This window comes from Homalodisca vitripennis, chromosome 2, assembly GCF_021130785.1.
Source record: "Homalodisca vitripennis isolate AUS2020 chromosome 2, UT_GWSS_2.1, whole genome shotgun sequence".
NCBI lineage: Eukaryota > Metazoa > Arthropoda > Insecta > Hemiptera > Cicadellidae > Homalodisca > Homalodisca vitripennis.
In genome coordinates, this window is record NC_060208.1 from 188,582,817 (window position 1) to 188,603,172 (window position 20,356).

At 31.0% G+C, this 20,356-nt stretch overlaps 1 protein-coding gene across 1 annotated transcript; it reads right to left on the bottom strand.

Annotated features, from left to right (window-relative positions):
- Positions 1 to 258: 258 nt before the first annotated feature.
- On the bottom strand, positions 259 to 12,425 carry LOC124355178 (probable cytochrome P450 6a14). The gene is made up of 5 exons (XM_046806180.1): positions 12,291 to 12,425; positions 10,733 to 11,712; positions 6,217 to 6,438; positions 3,855 to 4,103; positions 259 to 1,304 (listed from the first exon to the last, which is right to left on the bottom strand). Exons 2-5 carry the CDS (start codon positions 11,694 to 11,696, stop codon positions 1,138 to 1,140), a joined length of 1,602 nt encoding a protein of 533 aa, XP_046662136.1. The 5' UTR covers positions 11,697 to 11,712; positions 12,291 to 12,425; the 3' UTR covers positions 259 to 1,137.
- Between the last annotated feature and the right edge of the window lie 7,931 nt (positions 12,426 to 20,356).

Below are 20,356 nucleotides of genomic sequence, written 5' to 3' on the forward strand. Positions count from 1 at the left end.
TGTTCTGCTTTCTTTTTTATTTGAAGAGAGTCTGTCTTCATTATTAGCCTTTTTTTTATTTTTGTTTCCACAAGACTTGATCTGTGTTAGGAACTTACTAAGCTGAGGATGAGATATGGACTGAGGTCAAGGATCCAAATTATATCCATCCTGTTTTCAAGTCTGCTCTCCTTTGGATAAAAATCAAATATCTTTATTGCAAAAAACTTTAAAATTATATAGACCAATGTTACAGGATAAAAAAATATAAACTACTACTAGTATCTATCACATATACTTTATTGCTTAAAACATAACCTATTATATGCTGCATCGATTAATGTTCACACGTAATTTCTTTGACTTTAACCAAACTTTCACACGGTGTTAACTTGTTATAAATCAATTTAATATCAGCTATTGAATTATAGATCTCTGTGTTGATCCAGAATATAAACTCAACCTTGTTTACTTATCAGCCAGTTTTTATCTGAACGCTAATTATTTTTTAGATATTCACCATATTACACCAACATGCCAATTTTTATTATTTTGTTTTTAAAGTTTGGTTTAATTTGAATTTTTTTATTACTATGGAATGCAGATTGCACCATCTCATTAATCATATAATTTGTCATAATCTTCACTCTTTCAGAGGGTGAAACTACCCGTTAGTGAGTGATATGCTGAGCTCGCCCTGTGATGTGGAAACATTCCCATAAAAAATCGAATGCTAATTAATCACGTCATCTCCCCTCTCCGCATATCAGACCTGGATATGTACTTGGTCTATAGAGAGTGAGCCTTGGTGTTCAATTAGCCTCTTAATTTTTGGTATCTGCTTGACGTTCATTGCTCTCAATGTGAACATTATATTTCATTAGCGTGATGTAAAATATTGATTACCATCATTAAATTATTAATTGGTGCAAATCTAAAGCAAGTTGGAATTGTAACCAAGCCCGTGCTAATCTGTGCTCATGCACAGGACGGCTAGATTGGGAGGGGGGAAATTTAAAATTTTTTATATACATATATAATATTTACTAAGTTATGTTATATTACTCATGAGTCATGCCATTATGAGGTTGTCTGAATGAGGACGGTGCACCGTGATGTACATAGGTTCTAGTCTAGTATCTGTTGGTCTGGAGTAACTTATGTCCTCTTCTGGAATTTCACCCAGATCCCCCCACAAGGAGTGATTACGATGGATCTTGCATTGAATCGTAGAGGCACCTCTGTCCTAGGATCCAGCGTGGTGGTGTATTTGGACATCACGATGGCCAGGCATGCCTTCAGCTCCAGAATGACAAACCTCATCGCTGCAAAACAGAAAGGTATCCTTTAAAATAAGATAGAGGGTACGGCAATTAACTCCAACTCGTATTCCAAAAATCAATAAAACTCTTGTATATTTTACTGCTTATAGGCTTTCTGAGTTAAAAATGCTCCTAAATATACTTTATTAGAAGATCTTCAGTTATCTCTGTTTTATTATTTTCTGTCTATTTAACTTTTATTTGTACTCCCAATTTTTAAAAATACACTCATGAACAAATGAATCTGGTATTGAATAATTATAATCAAACTATGCTTGATACATTGATTTAGGTGTCACATGTCAATATGAGGTATGATCCTGGGATACATGACTGCTCTAGTGAGATTATCTGCAGCAGCAACATGTCCCTATATGCAATAATGAGTAACTAGATCCAGTTACATAACAAACTATGTAAACATAAACAATTTGTAAAAGTGAAGGTTACATTTCAGCTGTATTGTTACTCCATTAAGCTATAAATAATTAACTGTGGTAAAAAACTTTGGACATTTTTTAATTATTTGTCCCTACTATGCTTTCTTAAAAGTACTATAGATATTTTTTTTAATTGTATGTAAAACATGTCAGTTGCATTTAAAAGTTTATCTGAAAAGCTTTAATTGGAAAGTTTAAGACTGGATTATGCCTCAAATCATGTTGCACTCTTTCTGAATATTTTTATTTTTATATAAATTATAATTCCCTATTTAATATTATTGGAAACACCATTGAAAAAAATAGTGTCGTTATAAGGCAGAAACTTCCTTACAGTACTACGTTACTTTCTTTTAATTTTTCTCTGAATCAGAAACATGCAATACATAAGCCTACCCAGAGGCTCGATACAGATGGAAATCATTACAAACCGTAGATGTTTCCCAATGTTTAGACTTTCCTCTGAATCAGAAACATGCAATACATAAGCCTACCCAGAGGCTCGATACAGATGGAAATCATTACAAACCGTAGATGTTTCCCAATGTTTAGACTTTCCTCTGAATCAGAAACATGCAATACATAAGCCTACCCAGAGGCTCGATACAGATGGAAATCATTACAAACCGTAGATGTTTCCCAATGTTTAGACTTTCCTCTGAATCAGAAACATGCAATACATAAGCCTACCCAGAGGCTCGATACAGATGGAAATCATTACAAACCGTAGATGTTTCCCAATGTTTAGACTTTCCTCTGAATCAGAAACATGCAATACATAAGCCTACCCAGAGGCTCGATACAGATGGAAATCATTACAAACCGTAGATGTTTCCTAATGTTTAGACTTTCCTCTGAATGATGCAATACATAAGCCTACTCAGAGGCTCGATACAGATGGAATCATTACAAACCGTAGATGTTTCCCAATGTTTAGACTTTCCTCTGAATCAGAAACATGCAATACATAAGCCTACCCAGAGGCTCGATACAGATGGAAATCATTACAAACTGTAGATGTTTCCCAATGTTTAGACTTTCCTCTGAATCAGAAACATGCAATACATAAGCCTACCCAGAGGCTCGATACAGATGGAAATCTTTACAAACCGTAGATGTTTCCCAATGTTTAGACTAGCAAAGTGTTCCAAATATTGGGCTGTTTGGTGTCTCTGTGGTTTGAACTGCATATTACATAAAATCAAAAATTGTTTATTAAGTTTTTATACTGGAATAGTTTATGCAAATTTTTATCACTTACTGGTGACAACCTAAAATATAATAATATAAAAACTACTTCTATTTTTCTCGACCTACCACTATACTATGTATATAATATAGTTACACTAAAATATAATGTTATGGTAAAAAATAAAGATTTATTTAATTTAAAATCTTTTAACAGTTATTGTATAACATTGAAAAGTTCAAACTCAGTTATATTTTCAATAAAGTTTTCTTTTCTTTTAAATCAAGTATTGTATAATTTGGTAACTCCACAAACAAATATGTACTGTGCAACCAATAGGTCTTATTTTATTGATAAATAAAACAAAAATTAATGTAGGGCATATAAATGTGAGATTTTACACAGTATTATTAGATCCAATTAATGATGTGTCAGTATTGTAATGTCACTTCCCAAAGAGAGTTAATAAATAATATTCTGATAAATGACAATATAAATAATTAATGCTTAGAAGATTGTTAAGAATCTTGGTACATTGTGTAGCCTTTAACATAACTATGCCTTTTTTTGATTGTAGCAAATAAGGTACCATCATATACCAGATTAAAATATTTGCTAACAATGTAAAACGATTTATGCATCATATACTCCACTTGTGCGGAAGGTTAATTTTAAAATGCTCAATGTTGTAGTGAAAACATGCCTATGAAATAATCTGGTAATCAAAGTAAATAATTGTGTGTTGGTGTTAATGCTGTCTTTCTTAATTCATTGTGATCTCTCACCCATATTTATATGTGTATTTCTAAAGAGAAATCAAAAATAGTTCATTGTTTCACTAACATTGTTTTAGTTTATCCAAAAAGTACCACTAATTTATTTTAAATGTACTTTTATTTTAAATATAAATCCGTTCTAAATTACCAATGCAAACTCTGGGACCGTCTCCAAACGGCAGATACTTGTTACCATTCGTGCGATGATTATTGCCTTCAAATCTTTCAGGTATAAATTTGTCAGGCTCTGGATAATTGGCAGGATCATTGTGGATTGCATACAGTGGAATCGTTATTTTCGTTCCTTCCTCCAGGACGATATCTGTGCCTGGTATCTGGTATGGAGCATTGCTAATTCTCCGCAAGAACCCACCAAAAGAATACTTGCGATTTGTCTCTGAAAGTTATGAACAGTCAATCAGTATAAGTAAAGAAAATAAGAGTTATCACTTTATAAATTGTACAACAACGGACCACTTTATAAATATTGGTTAATGCTGTCCAACCACAAACCACCACCACTTACTTGAATATTATTAAAAACAGTTTTAGAATTTCATGTTACTGTACCACAATTAATTGTTCAAAAGATTAATTCTTTGGGTCTTATTTTTATATCTATCTCTGTATACTGTATTTGTTGCCTGTTTTCGTTTTAAAATACAAATATTTATACACATGTACAAGTATGGCTTTTTTTGTGGGGCGATGGCTACATCAATTTTGCTGCATTGGAAAGTTATAGTTTAGCTATAAAAGACAGAATATAAATAAAAACTATAATATTTTCCTTTATAATTTCAAATACAATACAACTTAGTATAAAATTATTGCAAAATTAATTTATAACTATGTATTAATAATGATAAATCCACTATTTTGGAGAAATTATAATAAAGTGTAAAGTAATAGTTTTTTTATTGCCCACTAAACTGTTTTAGGAGTAATGTCATTGATACATCATCAGCAGCACTACACTCAGGAGTAAGCTGAATATACATAAAATACACTCAACAGTAAACATTTATTTATTCAAATTCAGACTAAAACACTTTTATACAGTTTAAAAATTGTAACACTTATTATACAATGTATTATTATAGTGAGAATAAAATAAAAAATTGTATAAAATGAGGGTTGCTTGTATTATTATACAGACAAAGATCTTTTATCACCAAGAATTTCTCAGCAATACTATCATGGCTGTTTACAACTACACAAGCATATGTTTAGATTTGCCAGACTACAGTGTTATAGTAAAGTATTGTATTATAAAGTATGATACAATTTGAAACTAACATGCAGTTGTACTAATCAATCAGTATGATACAATTTGAAACTAACATGCAGTTGTACTAATCAATCACAGAAATGTTAGTGACAGTAGTTGTTAGACTGATTTTCTCTGATAATTTCTAAGTTTCACTAAACAACTGATTCCAACACTGTGTACAATGAAATATCAGTCAAATTTACCAATCATCTAAAAATTTCTGTTATGAATTATTTGATAAAACCAAAAAATAACAAAACACGAGAAAGGTTTAACATATAGTGTATTTTTTTAAATACTCACAAGTTAACTTAAATTAACATATTGATTAACATGCAAGTTATAACTCTCTACTGGGCTTCATTTTACATTTCAATTCATCAAGCCTAAATTTTTCTTCTATATCATTTTATTAGGGCATTAACTAACTCATAATGTGTGGGTTTTAATTGATATTCAAGTACTCAACAGAGATCACATAAAATACTAAAAAGATAAAGTTTGTAACAAAAGTTTACATTTTTCTATTGAATTAAGTTTTTATTTTTGTTTAAGTGTACATCAATATTTGATCAATTATTGTTTTAATTGACATGCAATATTTTTGTTCAGTATTTATTCAATTTAGTTTATAGAAGTCTTATTCTGTTGTCCAGCATTGTATGTAATTTGAAGTTAAATATTTAGAGTGGAATTAATATTAATTAATTTACCAAAACAATTTTTAGAAAAGGAAGTCTGGACTTCTTATTTCTTGCTTCTTCTAATTTGTTGTTTATTAAACCTGTTAAATGGTACTAAATATGCTTGGTAAACTAAGTACAAGTTTTAAATTTTTAGTTAGAGTAGAGATTACACAGAAATTCAAAAACCTGTTAATGTTTAAAATGTACGTTTGTATGCATATTTTGATATATTTTAGCATTTAACGTGATTTAATTGAAATATAACAGAAATCCCCCATAAAAGACAGTACATTTTGGTTTTAGCTTCAGATAGGTACCCTGAATAAACACAACTTTTAAATAAATTTTTCTTAGAAAGCTTATAAATATCTGAATTAAAACTTAGTAAGCTATTTTATTCAATTGAGGTATTTTGATCATTGACTTAATTTTGTAGAAACTTGTACTTAGTGTGTCCACTTGTATAACCTGATCCATTTGTAATTTAAAAGATCAATTTATTACAATTCTGTTGGTGTTGAATGATATTGATACATAGAATGTTATGTTACCTTGTATGATCTGATCCAAATATGTCATCTCCTTCAGACTTTGGTAAGTAAGTTTTCCTTCATACTTTCCGAGCACTGAGTCAACTTCTTGTTGCAGTTTTGTTTGCACGTGAGGATTTACAGCCAGTTCATAGAGGATGAAGGCGATAGCGTTGGCTGTGGCCTCGGATCCTCCCGTCAAGAATACAAATGATTGAGCTGCGATGCACTCGTCTGACATCACTGTGTACAGCAATACAGTACAACATGTTACAGTGTTAGCAGTTACAGTAGCTTATTGTAATATCAATTTACTAAGAATCAACAAACAATTCAATGTCACAAAGTTAGATAAGTTAGTGTCCTTAATTGTTCATCCTTGAAGTCTCAATTGATTGAATTGAATCAAGTTGTCTATTTGGTATGAATACTATACTGGTTTTACTTTTATTTTTGTAATACAAATGCCCTTCTTTGCACAGCTGTAAAAAATGTAAAAGCCACGTGAAACGTCATTTTGATATTTTTAATTCGAATTTATAGCAACAATTGCTTGATAGTGTCACATGAAAATTTTATTAAAAATTGTTGCTGTTTAAAACAAATATTTTTAAATAATATGTTTATCTCCCACAGTTAATTAAAAGTGCTATATGAATTTTTTACATATGAATGGCATATTTATGTAGAAAAAACCTACGAAGTAACTTGATTGCCTGAAATTTTTAAACAAAACTGTTCAAACAACTTAAACAAGAATTGAAGTTTTATTATTTCAATGGGGTTTTATTATTTTAATATCTTTTATATTAACTCTTTTGTGTGCTACCTTTTATGTATTGTGCATGCAGATTATCTTATTGTAATGAAACTTCATTTTTGTTTGATTGTTTTTAGAATCAAATCAATGTATTTTACTGTTATTTCTATCCCTAGATTATCTTAGTATTTCTTAACATTTTGTTTCAAAATATTTCAATGTAAATAAATCAAAAGTTTAATAGTATATCAAACAAATCTTAATGTATGTAAGTAGTTATTGCTTAAAATTTTAATATTGGGATATTAAGGACAGTGCAATATTCCTCTGTCTTAATTTATTGTAAAACAATAGTATTTTACTGTAAGTAATAAGAAATGTAGACCCTACTAGATTTGTATTTATTTATTTGTCTCAAAGCTGATAATGTTAGTATCAGCCAAAAATACTCTGTATGCAGACCTCATTTCATAATATTTCCTGCAACACTTTCTGATTGATTTGTCAACCAGTTTGTGAGTCTGATGATTTTGTAAAAACTGGTTTGTGAAAACTACTTGTTCCTGCAGCAATCAATCCTGATTGGTCTTGGGTGAATGGTAATTGTAGTGGATAGCCAGCCCATTTGGTTTTGCCATCTATGCTCTAAAAAAGACAGCAATTGGAATTATAACAGTATTCCTTCCATAATAAAGCTGTAGTAGAATATTTTATTGCAGCCCAATGCATTTAAATTTGTGTTCAGATTTTATAAATTATTAGGGATGAACTAATAATAATTAATGTTTCTATCAAAGCAAAACTATAGAAATAAACTATTTTTCATAACTTAAATGTATTAAATATTTTCCCCTCACAAATTAAGCAACATTCCTCACTAGATAAGGGAAGGGAATCCGATATATAATCTTTAATTTTAGTTACACGGTAATTGGAGCAGTTTATCAATTGCACAAATTCACACTACATTGTAAATATAATTTTTCCTAAATTACCAGATTGCCTTAAGATAGCAAGTGTTTACAAATCCGACGCTTATAAAAAGAAAGTAACCTTATGGCTACTAAACATAGGTAAGGGTGAGTTAGAATATTTTATAACTTCTTTGTATACACACTAGCATAATTGTTGAACCTATGCTCATCAGGAACATTGACAGGGTGTTGGTATCATGATGTGGTAACTTTGTAGGATTCTGTGTTGAGAGAGAGTGTCTTTTGATGGTGGTAAATGAATGGACAGGAAGGGGGAGAGAAAAGAAAAGGAGGAGAGGGCGGAGAGAGAGAGAGGGAGGGAGGGAGGGAGAGAGAGAGATTATGTTGGTTATATGTGGTGTGAGTGTATAAGTGTGTGAGAGGTTCCAAGCCTCCTAATAAACCGATATAGTGTCATTTCCTGTTTTTGCATATAAGTTAGATCTTTGTATCTTTGAGGAAATAAATAAATATTCATTCATTCATTCAATCATTTTCATATAACTTTATTCGAATTTCAGTAGTTATTATTCGAAACAAAATATAAAGTTGTGTACTGTAAATGACTAGATGGCATTGTTTATAGGGTGAAGAAAAACATCTTTCAAACATAGTTAGAATTTGTTATTAGATTTAAACCTACTCTGAATTTTTGGTAAAAAAAAGAAAAGCAAAATATAAAAAAATACTTAAAGCAATTCTAAGTAGCCTGATGATTTTTTAATTCTCTTCATGTTTAAAAAAATAAGAAGTTGTCATGTGGGAAGTTTCTTTATTTCCACCCAGTCAATTCCTTATAAAATCTTTGGGCAACTAACAACAAATTCTAAATGCCAAATTTTCATATTTACATATAATTTAGAGCAAATTTTTTTATTGAAACTAAACTCAACAATAGATTGAATTGAATGATATTCCCTATTTGAGGGTTTTATTCCATAGTAAATGTGGTACATTAAATAGATTTTGTTTCGTTTATAGAGTCAAGTGTAAACATATATATTTTTATTATCTTTAGATGTTGATATTGTCAAAACTAGAAATATGATTTTAATTTAATTTTGTGAAGTGTCTGATGAAGATAGCATTGTTTTACAGATAATAACTAGATAGAACAGTGTCTCACAGAATAAAAAGTTTTAAATATTGTGTGTTGTTAATCTCCAATATGGTGATTACAATATCATTTTAATTTATGTTTTATTCAAAAAGTATGATGAATTTTCATTTCGTGTTTTTTTTTTCATTAAAATTCAAATGAGTATTTAGCTATTTTATTATAATATAATATTCCAAGGTTCATTTATTATCTGTCCAAAATGCTAGTTTCATTTTTTACCTGATAATCGTTAAAACCAAAAATATGTAATAAGAGAAATGAAGAATATTAAAGAAAATTTACTATTTTGAATTTTCCTAGAAAACAATACTACCAACAATGTTTATTAAATTAAATGATTGGTTCAATATAATTGAAGAAAATAATTGAATTCCTTCTTGAGCATTATTTAAAATACATTATTAAAGCATTAAGAACAAACATATGACTATTGGTAAGGTAAATGAGTGTTGAGTAGCTCCTAATTCGGGTCTAGAAGAAATAAAAACACTGAGTCATCAACTCTCATGTGGTTTGTAAACAAGCTCTGGGGGCCTCTTATGAGGGGTCAAGGTTTACAAGTATTTTCTGAGAGCCATTCAAGGCCAAAACTATAGTAACCACAGGTTTTTCTATTTAAAATGTATACACTTTTTTATGTAAATGATTATTTGAATAAATATATAATTCACTAATCAATTTTGACCTCGGTTTTGTACTTGTCATATAAACCCATTGCTATTATTAATCATTATACATTTTATACTTGCAGTATCATCAGGAATCACACTATAAATGTAAAGAGTCTATTTTAATAAAGGCTTGGTATGTGTAATAAAGACTTTGTTAATAAAACAACTGCAGAAACTGAATGGTTTGTTATTCAATTTAAAAATATAATAAACTCAAATAATACAACATAAACTAATAAAATTTATTGGCACAATATTCATCTAAATTTCTCAATATTATAATTTATTTCCATCAATTAGTACATTATATGTACTAAACCATAATGTCTTGTATTTAAATAAATTAAGAAATTTAACTTAATCTTTATCTTGAAACTACAACACTAGAATCTTTGATTATACTAGTTACACAACCACATAACTGATACATGTACATGTGTAACCAGTATAGTAAAAACTAGAACAATAAAAATAAAAATGCAAATGTCTCAATTATGTATAATCTAATTATAAAGAAATGAAATACTGTACTAACTTTAGCTTTTATCAGCTATATTTTATATATTTAAAAAAATTATTGTTAGTTTTCATGATATTTGGCATTCAAATTTTAAAATGGTTGTGATTCTATTTATGCCAAATTCAAACATTATAACTCATTGTAGTATACATTTCTCAAAACAAAACATAAATATATTTGTTCTTTCAAATGGCTTTGGTTTGTGTTGTATCAACTATTATTTCTTTGAATTGAACCAACCTCTTGGAGAGTAAACACTCGGCACACAGTATATATTTTAGAGTACACACATATAGCATTTTATGTTACATTTATTAGTACAGGAAAATGTGTTCAAAATGGACTAAATAATTTAACTGCCTTTAGTGCACTCTCAAGACTTAGTGAATGTTGAATGAAAGGAATCTTTTGCCACCTAGGGTGTTTAATTATTCAAATAATTACTCCTATATAGATAAGAGAAGCATTTAAGATACTAGACAAAATTCATACCTTTAAATCCGATTTCTTGTTGATTATTGTTGGGAACATAGTCCATGTGGTTCAAATATGCATCCTCTTCACTCAGCTCTTTCTTCCAGTTAATTTCTTTACCTTCTTCCTCTTGAGCCTTCAAGTTCATCATTAGTTGCAAGAAATCATTTCTTTGTACGTTATTTGTTTTTCGGAACGCCATGGTTGTTTTGACTAGTTCAATCACATAATCATTAACTGTTTTTGGAACATTCTTTATTCTTAACAGTTTGGCAAGTGGATAGCAAAACATCATCAGAGTCATTCGTAATGTTTGGCGTACAGAAGGAGCAAACACCTCATCTGTAATTTTTCGAAATTGTACTCCCTCTGGACTGTCAGGCTTGAATTGTAAACCGAAAGCACAACTGGCAATAACATCAATGCTGAATATTGAACCTACTTTTTTGGCATTAACTCCTTCTTTACTCCCGGTGCTTTTTTCTATTACAGAAAGCAGTTCATCACCGCTGTTGCATATTTGCTCGATCATGCCTTTCAGTTTTCCAGTTGTGAAAGTTGGAGTTAATTTGTTTCGGAGATTCCGCCAAACATCACCTTTCAGACCAAATAGATTGCCAGAAAGAGGATCTCGTTTCACATCTGATGGAAAATCTCTGTTTATAAAATATGAAAAATCTTTAACAAGAATTCTTTCGATCAACTCTGGATCCCGAATCATCAATATTGGAGATCTTGACTCAAAGTAACCACCAAATTTTTCTCCTGCTAAACTATTGTATATGTCTTGCATAACATAGTTTAGGGATTTTCTAAATAAGAATTGATCTTTTAAATTCCCAAAGACAGGTGTTGGCTTGACATAAGGGATTCCTCTTTTCTTCCAGTAGTCAAAGTGTTGTGTCATATAGTAGTAAAACAGTCCAAGTATTGTTACTATTGCTAGTAATATATCTACCAAAAATGATTCATTTAAAATCATGTTTTTTCCTTCAAACCTGTTAAAGCATACAAATTTAAATTAATAACATTGATTTGTAAGTTACTTTACTTCAATATGGTAATATGACAACATACTTAAGAGGTAATTATTTTGGGTGAGTAAAATTACATGAGGTGCTGCTGGTTCTACATAGAATTTCATAATTATACAATTTTTGGGTTATAAATTACAGAATATTTTGTTAGCAAGAAGATAAAGATTATTTAAATCATAAAACAAATTGAAATATTGCATACATGTATTGAATACATTATTTTACTTTTAATATTCAATTACATACAAAATAACAAGTAAAAACAAACCTCTAAAATTTAATAGTTTATTACTTTGAAATAAAATGTGAGTTCTTTAAAAATAATTTGGATATGATATTCATGTATTGATTTATGATTCCTCAAGTGAGTACAAATAAACTCACTGTGATCTGGTTTTATTTGTTTACTACGTTGCATCAAAACAATAGAGTTGGAAACTTAAAGAATAAACATCATTGTTGCACTTTTACAAACAAATACCTTACAAACATTTATCCTTTTTTTACTATAATATTGTTCAAATTAATTTGCGTCTTACCATTCAGTGACAGTAGAAAAAATTGATGTTTACAATATTAAATCACAAGTAACACTGGCTCAGTTATTTGGAGGCAGTACAGCCTTCTACAGTGAATGGCCTTGAAGTGGAGTGGAGATGGAAATGAGAAGATGAATGTTGATCTAGCCCCCCTGCTACAGCTCGCAGCTTGTTTGACAACATATTCTGTCATTTTAATGATCTACTGTGGTTTGTGAATTACAGTGGTTCAGCTTTGCTGTGCACCAGTGGTGTAGCCAGCATTTTCTAAATGAGGAGTTTTCTACAAATTTCATATGCAAAGCTGATGGTTAATAGTTATGCCGAGTACAAATTAACTGGATGACAACCATTTTATTGCTGTAGATTAAATTAATACTTTTTCTTCCTTTTTTCACTCTTTGATTATACTTTAGTGTTTCCGTAAGAGACCTCAAGTGGTGCTTGGTGAGACCTACTGCTCAAAAATATTCTGCTCTTTTCAATAACAATTATTACAGTAGTACTTGTGTGTGTTTCTATCATATAAAATACAGAAATATAAATATTTTTATTTGGAAATTGATTACATATTATTCTAACTCTTCCAGTTTCAGTGTTTCATATACTATTTTAAATGTATTTATTTGATTTTGAGATGTTAATAAAAAAATAGTTCATTAATAGATTGACAAATATTTTACATTACATACACATTGGGAGTGCCAATGACCAAGCAGTCTAAGACGTCGAACTTTGAATCTGAATCGGAGATAGTGCAGGTTCAAGTACTGATTGAGACAATAACACTTTTTATCTGTAGGTACCATCAACCTTGTACTGTATTGACTCTCCCATTATCCTTTTTAGATATTATTAAATTTTTAAGTAACTTGCATTTTCTCTTTGAACTTTTATTTCAATTACTGATTTTAAAATCCTGAAAACACTGTTTTAATTCATCGTTTGGGGTCTGAGGTGTAAAAGTGAACAATTGATTGCATTTTAATTTTCTATCTTTAAGTGCATTGCTAAATGTTTTACAGTTTTCTTTGGTGTTGATACCAATATACACCTGTTTCCAGTATAATTTAGAAAAGTTGTGTTTTAACTGAAAAAATTATTGATTACTAAGAGATCACTTCATTTGTTTTTGTTCCAATGTTAACTTATTTTCTAATGGTATTTTTATTAAAATTCCTTTATGGTCTGAAGTACACATGGATTTTACACTTCGGTGAATATTTAGTAATTCCTGTTAGGGTGTGAAATTTTACCTTAATGTCAAAACTTGCAATTAAGTTCATACAATCGGTTGTTTCATTCTTAGTATCTAAAATATTTATGTTGTAGTCACCATTAACATAATATCTTTAAAATTGTGGCTTTATTTTGATAATGTAATAATAATAATTTCTTTATTGCATTATTTTAACAATTTTTACATTGTATCGTATACATCAATAGTTTTAGTCAATTTACATGGTTTCATCTATAAAGTCACACACCTTCATACTCACAATTATTCATTCAATCATTCAAGAGACAATCGCATTAACCTCAGATCCAGCACTCTCAAATATCCCAGCAGCTTATCATGAATTCATCAACAGAGTAGAAAGCCTTGGACACCAAAAGGAGTTTGAGACGCGTTTTAAATTTATTTTTTTATTGGAAATTTTGATTTCTTAAAATCAAATCTGTACATTATTACAGATAACCAATGATACCTTAACCAGCAAAACCGTGTGTAAAATAAATTAAAATTGTGGAAGAATAAAAAATGTCTTTTATATTAAAACCTGGTGACTTCCATCAATTATACAAAGCAGTAAATTATTAATGTGTCTAAGTCTGCTTTAAGAGGATGATACAACCTTAACACAGGAACCCTAACCCTTATAATCTAGTCTTATATCTTGTAACACCCCACAGTTAGTCAATTCACACACACATTCCCGACTTTTTTCAGCAATACAATCAAGCCTTGATACTGTGTTTAAACAATATTTGTCAACATATACTACAACACCTCCCAGCTATTAAGATTTGTACTGTAATAATCAATAAAAACATAGTCTATTGAGAACAATTTATCACAAGTTAATTTTGTTTCATGTTATTTTCAATTATTACTACATAATAAGATTCTATTTAAACTGTGATATGTCATTTCAAGGACTGATACTTTATTAGTTAAGCTTTGTGCGTATTCTTAATAAAGTGTAAAATGATTGCTAATTTTATTTTTATAGTTGCGAAAGTTTTGTTTCTTGGCTTAAAAACTGTTAGCTATAGCACAAGTGGATGCGTGTTGTTGGTTAGAACTGGTATATTTACTGCAATTATCATGGTTGTTTACAGCTTTCTTTATCATGTTTAATTTACCTAATCAGTTTAAATTTAGTCCAAGCCTTATAAACTCTACCTCACTCAGATACATTAATGCAGCTTGCCAAGTAGAATTCTTTATTAATGTGTTTTTAAAATTAATATAAGCATTTCTGAAGTGTTTTTCATAATTATACTTACCAAGTGTATCTTAGTTCTAGTTTTATAAATTTAATCTTATCTAGGTTAAAACTATTTACTATGTTTTAATATATACTTCATCACAGCCATTTCAACCTGCCATAATTATTATCAATCAATCAATAATATCTTTATTTACACATTTATAAAGAACAGTTACAGAGTCAATGTATACATTAAAATTAATTTAATATAAGGTCAGGTTAACAAGTTTAAAATCATAGAAATTTAAAGGGTAGACACATGGTGTTAGACAAATAGTGTAAGGTACAAAATGAAAAAAATTAAAATGAAGTTAAAATGAAGTACTATGAGCAAACACATTAAAAAACAGTGCTAATTAACAATATTAGAAAACTCATTGAAGCTATAAATTGTTGTATTCATCAGCAAACTAGTCAGTCTTTTATTGAGATTTTTATAGTCATTTATCTTGAGATTCTCTGGCAGCACGTAAAAGAGTCTTACCCCACTAAAGGGTGGTTTCTTGGTGTATAAAGTTGTTCTGTGTGCTGGCAGAGGGAGATGTTAGCGCATTGTGTGTTGTGGCTGTGAACTTCATCAACCTTAGTCCAACATTAAACCTAGGTGTTTAACAGTATTGAAGCTTTAAGTATTGTCTTAAAGCTGTCTCGAAGAAAGATATTTAAGTCTTAGAGCAAGATTTTATGTCTTAGAAACATTAAAAACAAGTTCACTGTTCAAACAATACTCTTTTGCCATACTGACTGATGTAAAAGTCTGAATGTCCAGATCCACTACTTGTTGGCATCATCATTATAGGGTAGCTGTATTAACCAGGAATTCAGTGACAGTAAATAAGACAAACAGAACAGGATTCAGCACAGAACCTTGTGGCACACCTCTCTTATTAGCCAAGGGGCAAGATCTTCCAACCTTCTCTGTACCATTCATGTCACTGACATCAATCCTAGATGAAAAAGTTGATTGAAAGGCAGCACTGTAAGTTTGCTTGCCTATATTCATAAAGAGGATTTTGAAAAGCTCACAAAGTCTGCCTGAGTTTTCAACTATCTTGTCTGGAATATTTATCTCCTATGTTTATCCTGTACTTTTCTTTTTTGACAATCTCTCACTGTTGATGATGTTCCAGATAGCTTTAGTTTTATTGTTGGACTCTGCAATGAAGTTCTGACTGAGGGTGCAATTTGTTATCCATGGCTGACTGCCACAATTAAGAGCCTTATTGCCAGAAGTCTCAGATTTATAATTCTAGTTTATTTACAATAACTTTGTGGCACAAATCTTCTTCAATGTTGTCTTTATAATTTCTGCCAGTTACATTATTTCTCATTTATTCTCCTTGGGTGCTGTTTAGTGAAAGGGCGCCAAGTCAATACACAACAATTGATTTTTTTTTCTGTTACAATTCCACTATAAAAATGGTTCTAACTTACAAATTTCATTTATAACGAGGGTTGATACCCATTACTTTCTGATCCTAAGGCCGCTATTAGCCGTGGACAATTAGTGGTACAATACAACTTGTTGTATCGCTGATGTGACAACTAGTTGACTAGCAAACGCCCGGTTAACCAGTTGTACAACGTCATTAGTTCAGAATCATCTCATTTAGTAAGATGGCATTGTATAGTACAAAGCACTTGTAAAAATAATTTTTGAAACCTGGACAAACGATTCTAAATATACTTCACTATATAAGCCACCATTTTGTATAGATTTGAAGCCAGCAAGAACGTAGCCAGGAAAACATTTGGGGGGATCCAGACAACTGATATTTTCACGTAGTGGACAGAGTAAGGCCCCATTTTGTTCTTTAAAAAGTTCTTGACCCGTTTCTTTGTTGAGAACGATTTTTCAGCAGTACACGGTAGTAATACTGAATTATTTAAATAATAATAATAATCGTTTACTGAAGAAGTAATTGAAAAATTTTAAATTTTGGGGGACAGACCCCTTGGACCCCTTTAACAGCTACGTCCTTGGATTGGACCGTTTAAGGTCGGATTAGCGCCATCGAGTTCTCATAATATACTTTAATTGGATCTTACTATTCCACTTATGATCTATTTCAGATTTTCTTCAGACTTCTTACAGTGGGCTATCTCCTGACATAAAGAAAATCAGATATTTGCATCATAAGTAGATATTTCTGTATAGTATTGATGTGTATAGTTTTAGTTCTTTATCTGCAATAGTTCAAAAAATATAACTGTCCCCATACGAATTGACTTAGTTCTTGGCTGTAGTGGTTGTTATTTTCTTAATGGTATCCACTTGTTACATTCATGTTAACAATTTACTAATTACACATTTTATTACTAAACATAAACTCGATACTAAAATTCCATTTAACAAATACAGATAAGGCAACTGCTATGGCCACATTTACGTGTGATTTCTTAAAAGTTTTGTCGGCAGCATGCGCTCAAAATGAGTCTATTAAAAATAAAATGTCTTAGAATAAAAAAGTTTTAACATGATTGTTTATTTCAAGAAACTATAGAATGTTCCATAAGAAGTTTTCAAGTTGAAACTGTGAAATCGTGTTTTAATTGCCGTTAAAAAGTAGGTGAAATCCCCTATTTAAACTGAAAATTTAGTTATTTTGAGATAACAATGACAGTTAAAATGGGCACACCCTGTATAATAATGATATATATAAGATGTAAGATAGAAGTAGCTGAGTGAACACACGAACAGAAGAATGAAATGAAAAAAATGTTTGATTTGAGTGCTATAACACGGTGCATGCGCGCACCGACATCGTTGTGCAACAGTGTTGCCGAAGGTTGTGTCTGGCTTGGCTAATAGGCTGCATTACAGCAATGCCCCCTTCGACCCACCTGAGACATAAAAAGCTGACAGAGCCCGGACAACGCCGTCAATTAGTTGTACGATTATTTTTATTTGAGCAACCGATCTTACATGGGCAATAGCCTCAATTTTATTCAATGTGCGACACCAACGTTAACCGATAGTACAACGGCTAATAGCGGCCAAAACCGTACGAAACTCCGGTCGCTTTACCGGTGCTGTGTAAAGTCAACCTGGACAGTAGTGATTTTGACTCTTACGTTTAACTATTCAATTAGAACTAAATTCAAATTTATTTTCGTTTAAAAAAATGTTTACGAATATCATAGGACCTAAAACTGAAAGTAAATGTAAACCTGGCCGAAATAAGGTCTTGCAAAGTTTAAGTTTCTATCCCGAGTTGCTGCTGAGTTATGTCTTCGAGTGTTATCGCGCCTTATTTTCGACTGTCAGTAGTACTAACCAATTCAGGTGGCCTTGCCGTCAACGGACATTGGTTAAGTGTACTGAAGTCTATTTCAAAATACCTTAATTTTTACTCCATTTAGCAGTTAAACACTCCAAGACGGTGAACTTAAAGAGGATATTTACGTTTTAAGATATCGTATCAACTAGTTTTTGAATGGACAGAAGGTGAGTTGGGTGAGATTAATGGACAGCATGAAAATCAAGTGGAATTTCTCGCCAAACCTTTTTAGCGAGAATCCTAGCTGCCTCTGTACTTGAAACACTGAAACAGTCTCACCCAGTTGGTGACTGCTCAAGGTAGTCTGTTGCGTTGCATATGATGTAAAAGTTGTTGAATCTAGGAATGTGTGGAAACAATGTTAAAATGAAAAAGGTTTTGACTCTGAGGCTCCGTTTCCGTCCGTTGAATTTCTTTTACCGAAAGTAGGAAACATTATCCTGTTGAGTGGATTGGGAGATAATGACAAGTGTATTTTCTGGCAAGATAGCGGACTTTTTATTTGGAATATTAATTGTGGTGACGACTAAAAATAGTGTTTGTAGTACTCGTCCTACAAAACGAGAAGGCAAGATGTTACGAATAATTAACGCAGAGGAATCTTTAAGTACCGTACTGAAGAAGTTTTAAATGGACTGTACACTTTCTAAAACAGAATGGACAGGTATATGGATAACAACAATTAGTTTTAATGTCTTATGGTATGTTATTTGGTACAGCAAAAGTCTCAACAACTAACTTAGTAAAATGAGATTTTAAGCACTATTATTAAACGGCGCAAGATAGAAAACTTCAAAATGGTGTAGTTTACAACATAGGTTGATATTGAAAGTTTTGAATTTTAAAGAGTTTTAATTTATTAATGTTTCATCAGAAAAAGGAAGTAAGATGTTACGCCACTCCATATTTCCTGATAGAGTATGTCATAAACATCATACAGAAAATTGGTGCACCTTGGTTCAATTTGAAGGGGGCTGTCAGCAGAATTTACTGCAAAAACCTGCGAAAATACATAATATACATATATGAAGAAACATATATTGGGATTTTTGCGCCAAAATGCTCAAGGCACAAAGAAATTTGAATTGAAGTATCACATTATCTTTGTTCTTATTTGAAAATGTTTCAAAAATGACCCATATACCCCCAATAAGTGCCCTTTCGGGTTGAAAATAATTTTACTGGATTATTTGGGGGTAAAAATGCGTGTATCTGTTGTAACAAACTATGCATGTTTGCTTGGCTGCTATAGATACTGCACGGGTGGTCTGGACACTATGTATAAGGTAAATGGATGTATAAAACGCTTGAGAATAATTTGGTCTTATCTTCTAATCCTATTAACCCCACCAAGCACAATCTTATAACACTTTATTTATGTTTCAGGTTACCATAACTCTTAACAACTTTGTGTTATTTAACACAAATTATTTTAAAAGCACGTCACCGGTTGTCTATCACGCTCAGACATTTCTGAGTCTGAAGTCAGTATCACTGTCGGCATCATCAGGCAACATCAGAAAGGCTGAATAATTATGCACATATCGGCCACACTATGAGTCAGCACGAACTCTGACAGCCAGGTATGGATTATAGCTGAATTTTTGAACGCTATTTCCCTTTCGCCTTGTGGCAGTTAAGAATTTAGATGACTCATGAGGATATTAGAAAAGGATACAAATATTTTTAAGAGATTTTGATATACTGTACTGTACTGACTCCTATGAACCAGATTGGAGCAATTATTCTGGTATGGAATTTATCTTTATTTTTATTAATTTTATAAAATTAATGTATATGCGGATAAAATCACACATTTCGGATTTATTCCTTGAAAATTGAAAAAAATTGGACTCCGGAGACCGAATGGTTTACAATGAAACCTATACAGCATGATTGAGGAGTATGCATTGGAAGTTAAGAGTATGCTCATTCAAAGAAGTATGCGTCTTCAAACAACGTAGTTTTTCTTCAAAATATCAGTGTTAACGTTAGAAGAATAGTAGTTATTGTTTATATGGCGTAAACTTCGGAAGTAGTTTCAATATTTTTCGCCTTAAATGATTTATTTTATGGTTGAAATTACTGATTATTTGCTCAAGTGCATATGCTGAGTGTCAGTGCTCTTTATAAACGTAATGTCACCTCCAGACCCCCTACATTCCTTTGATTACAAAGCCATTAGAGTGCCCTGTAATCCTGTATTCTTAGAGTGCCCTGTATTCTTTCCTCAATAAAGATGTTTCCACAACTATAATTTGGTCTTCTGATTTATAGCTGATTTAATTTT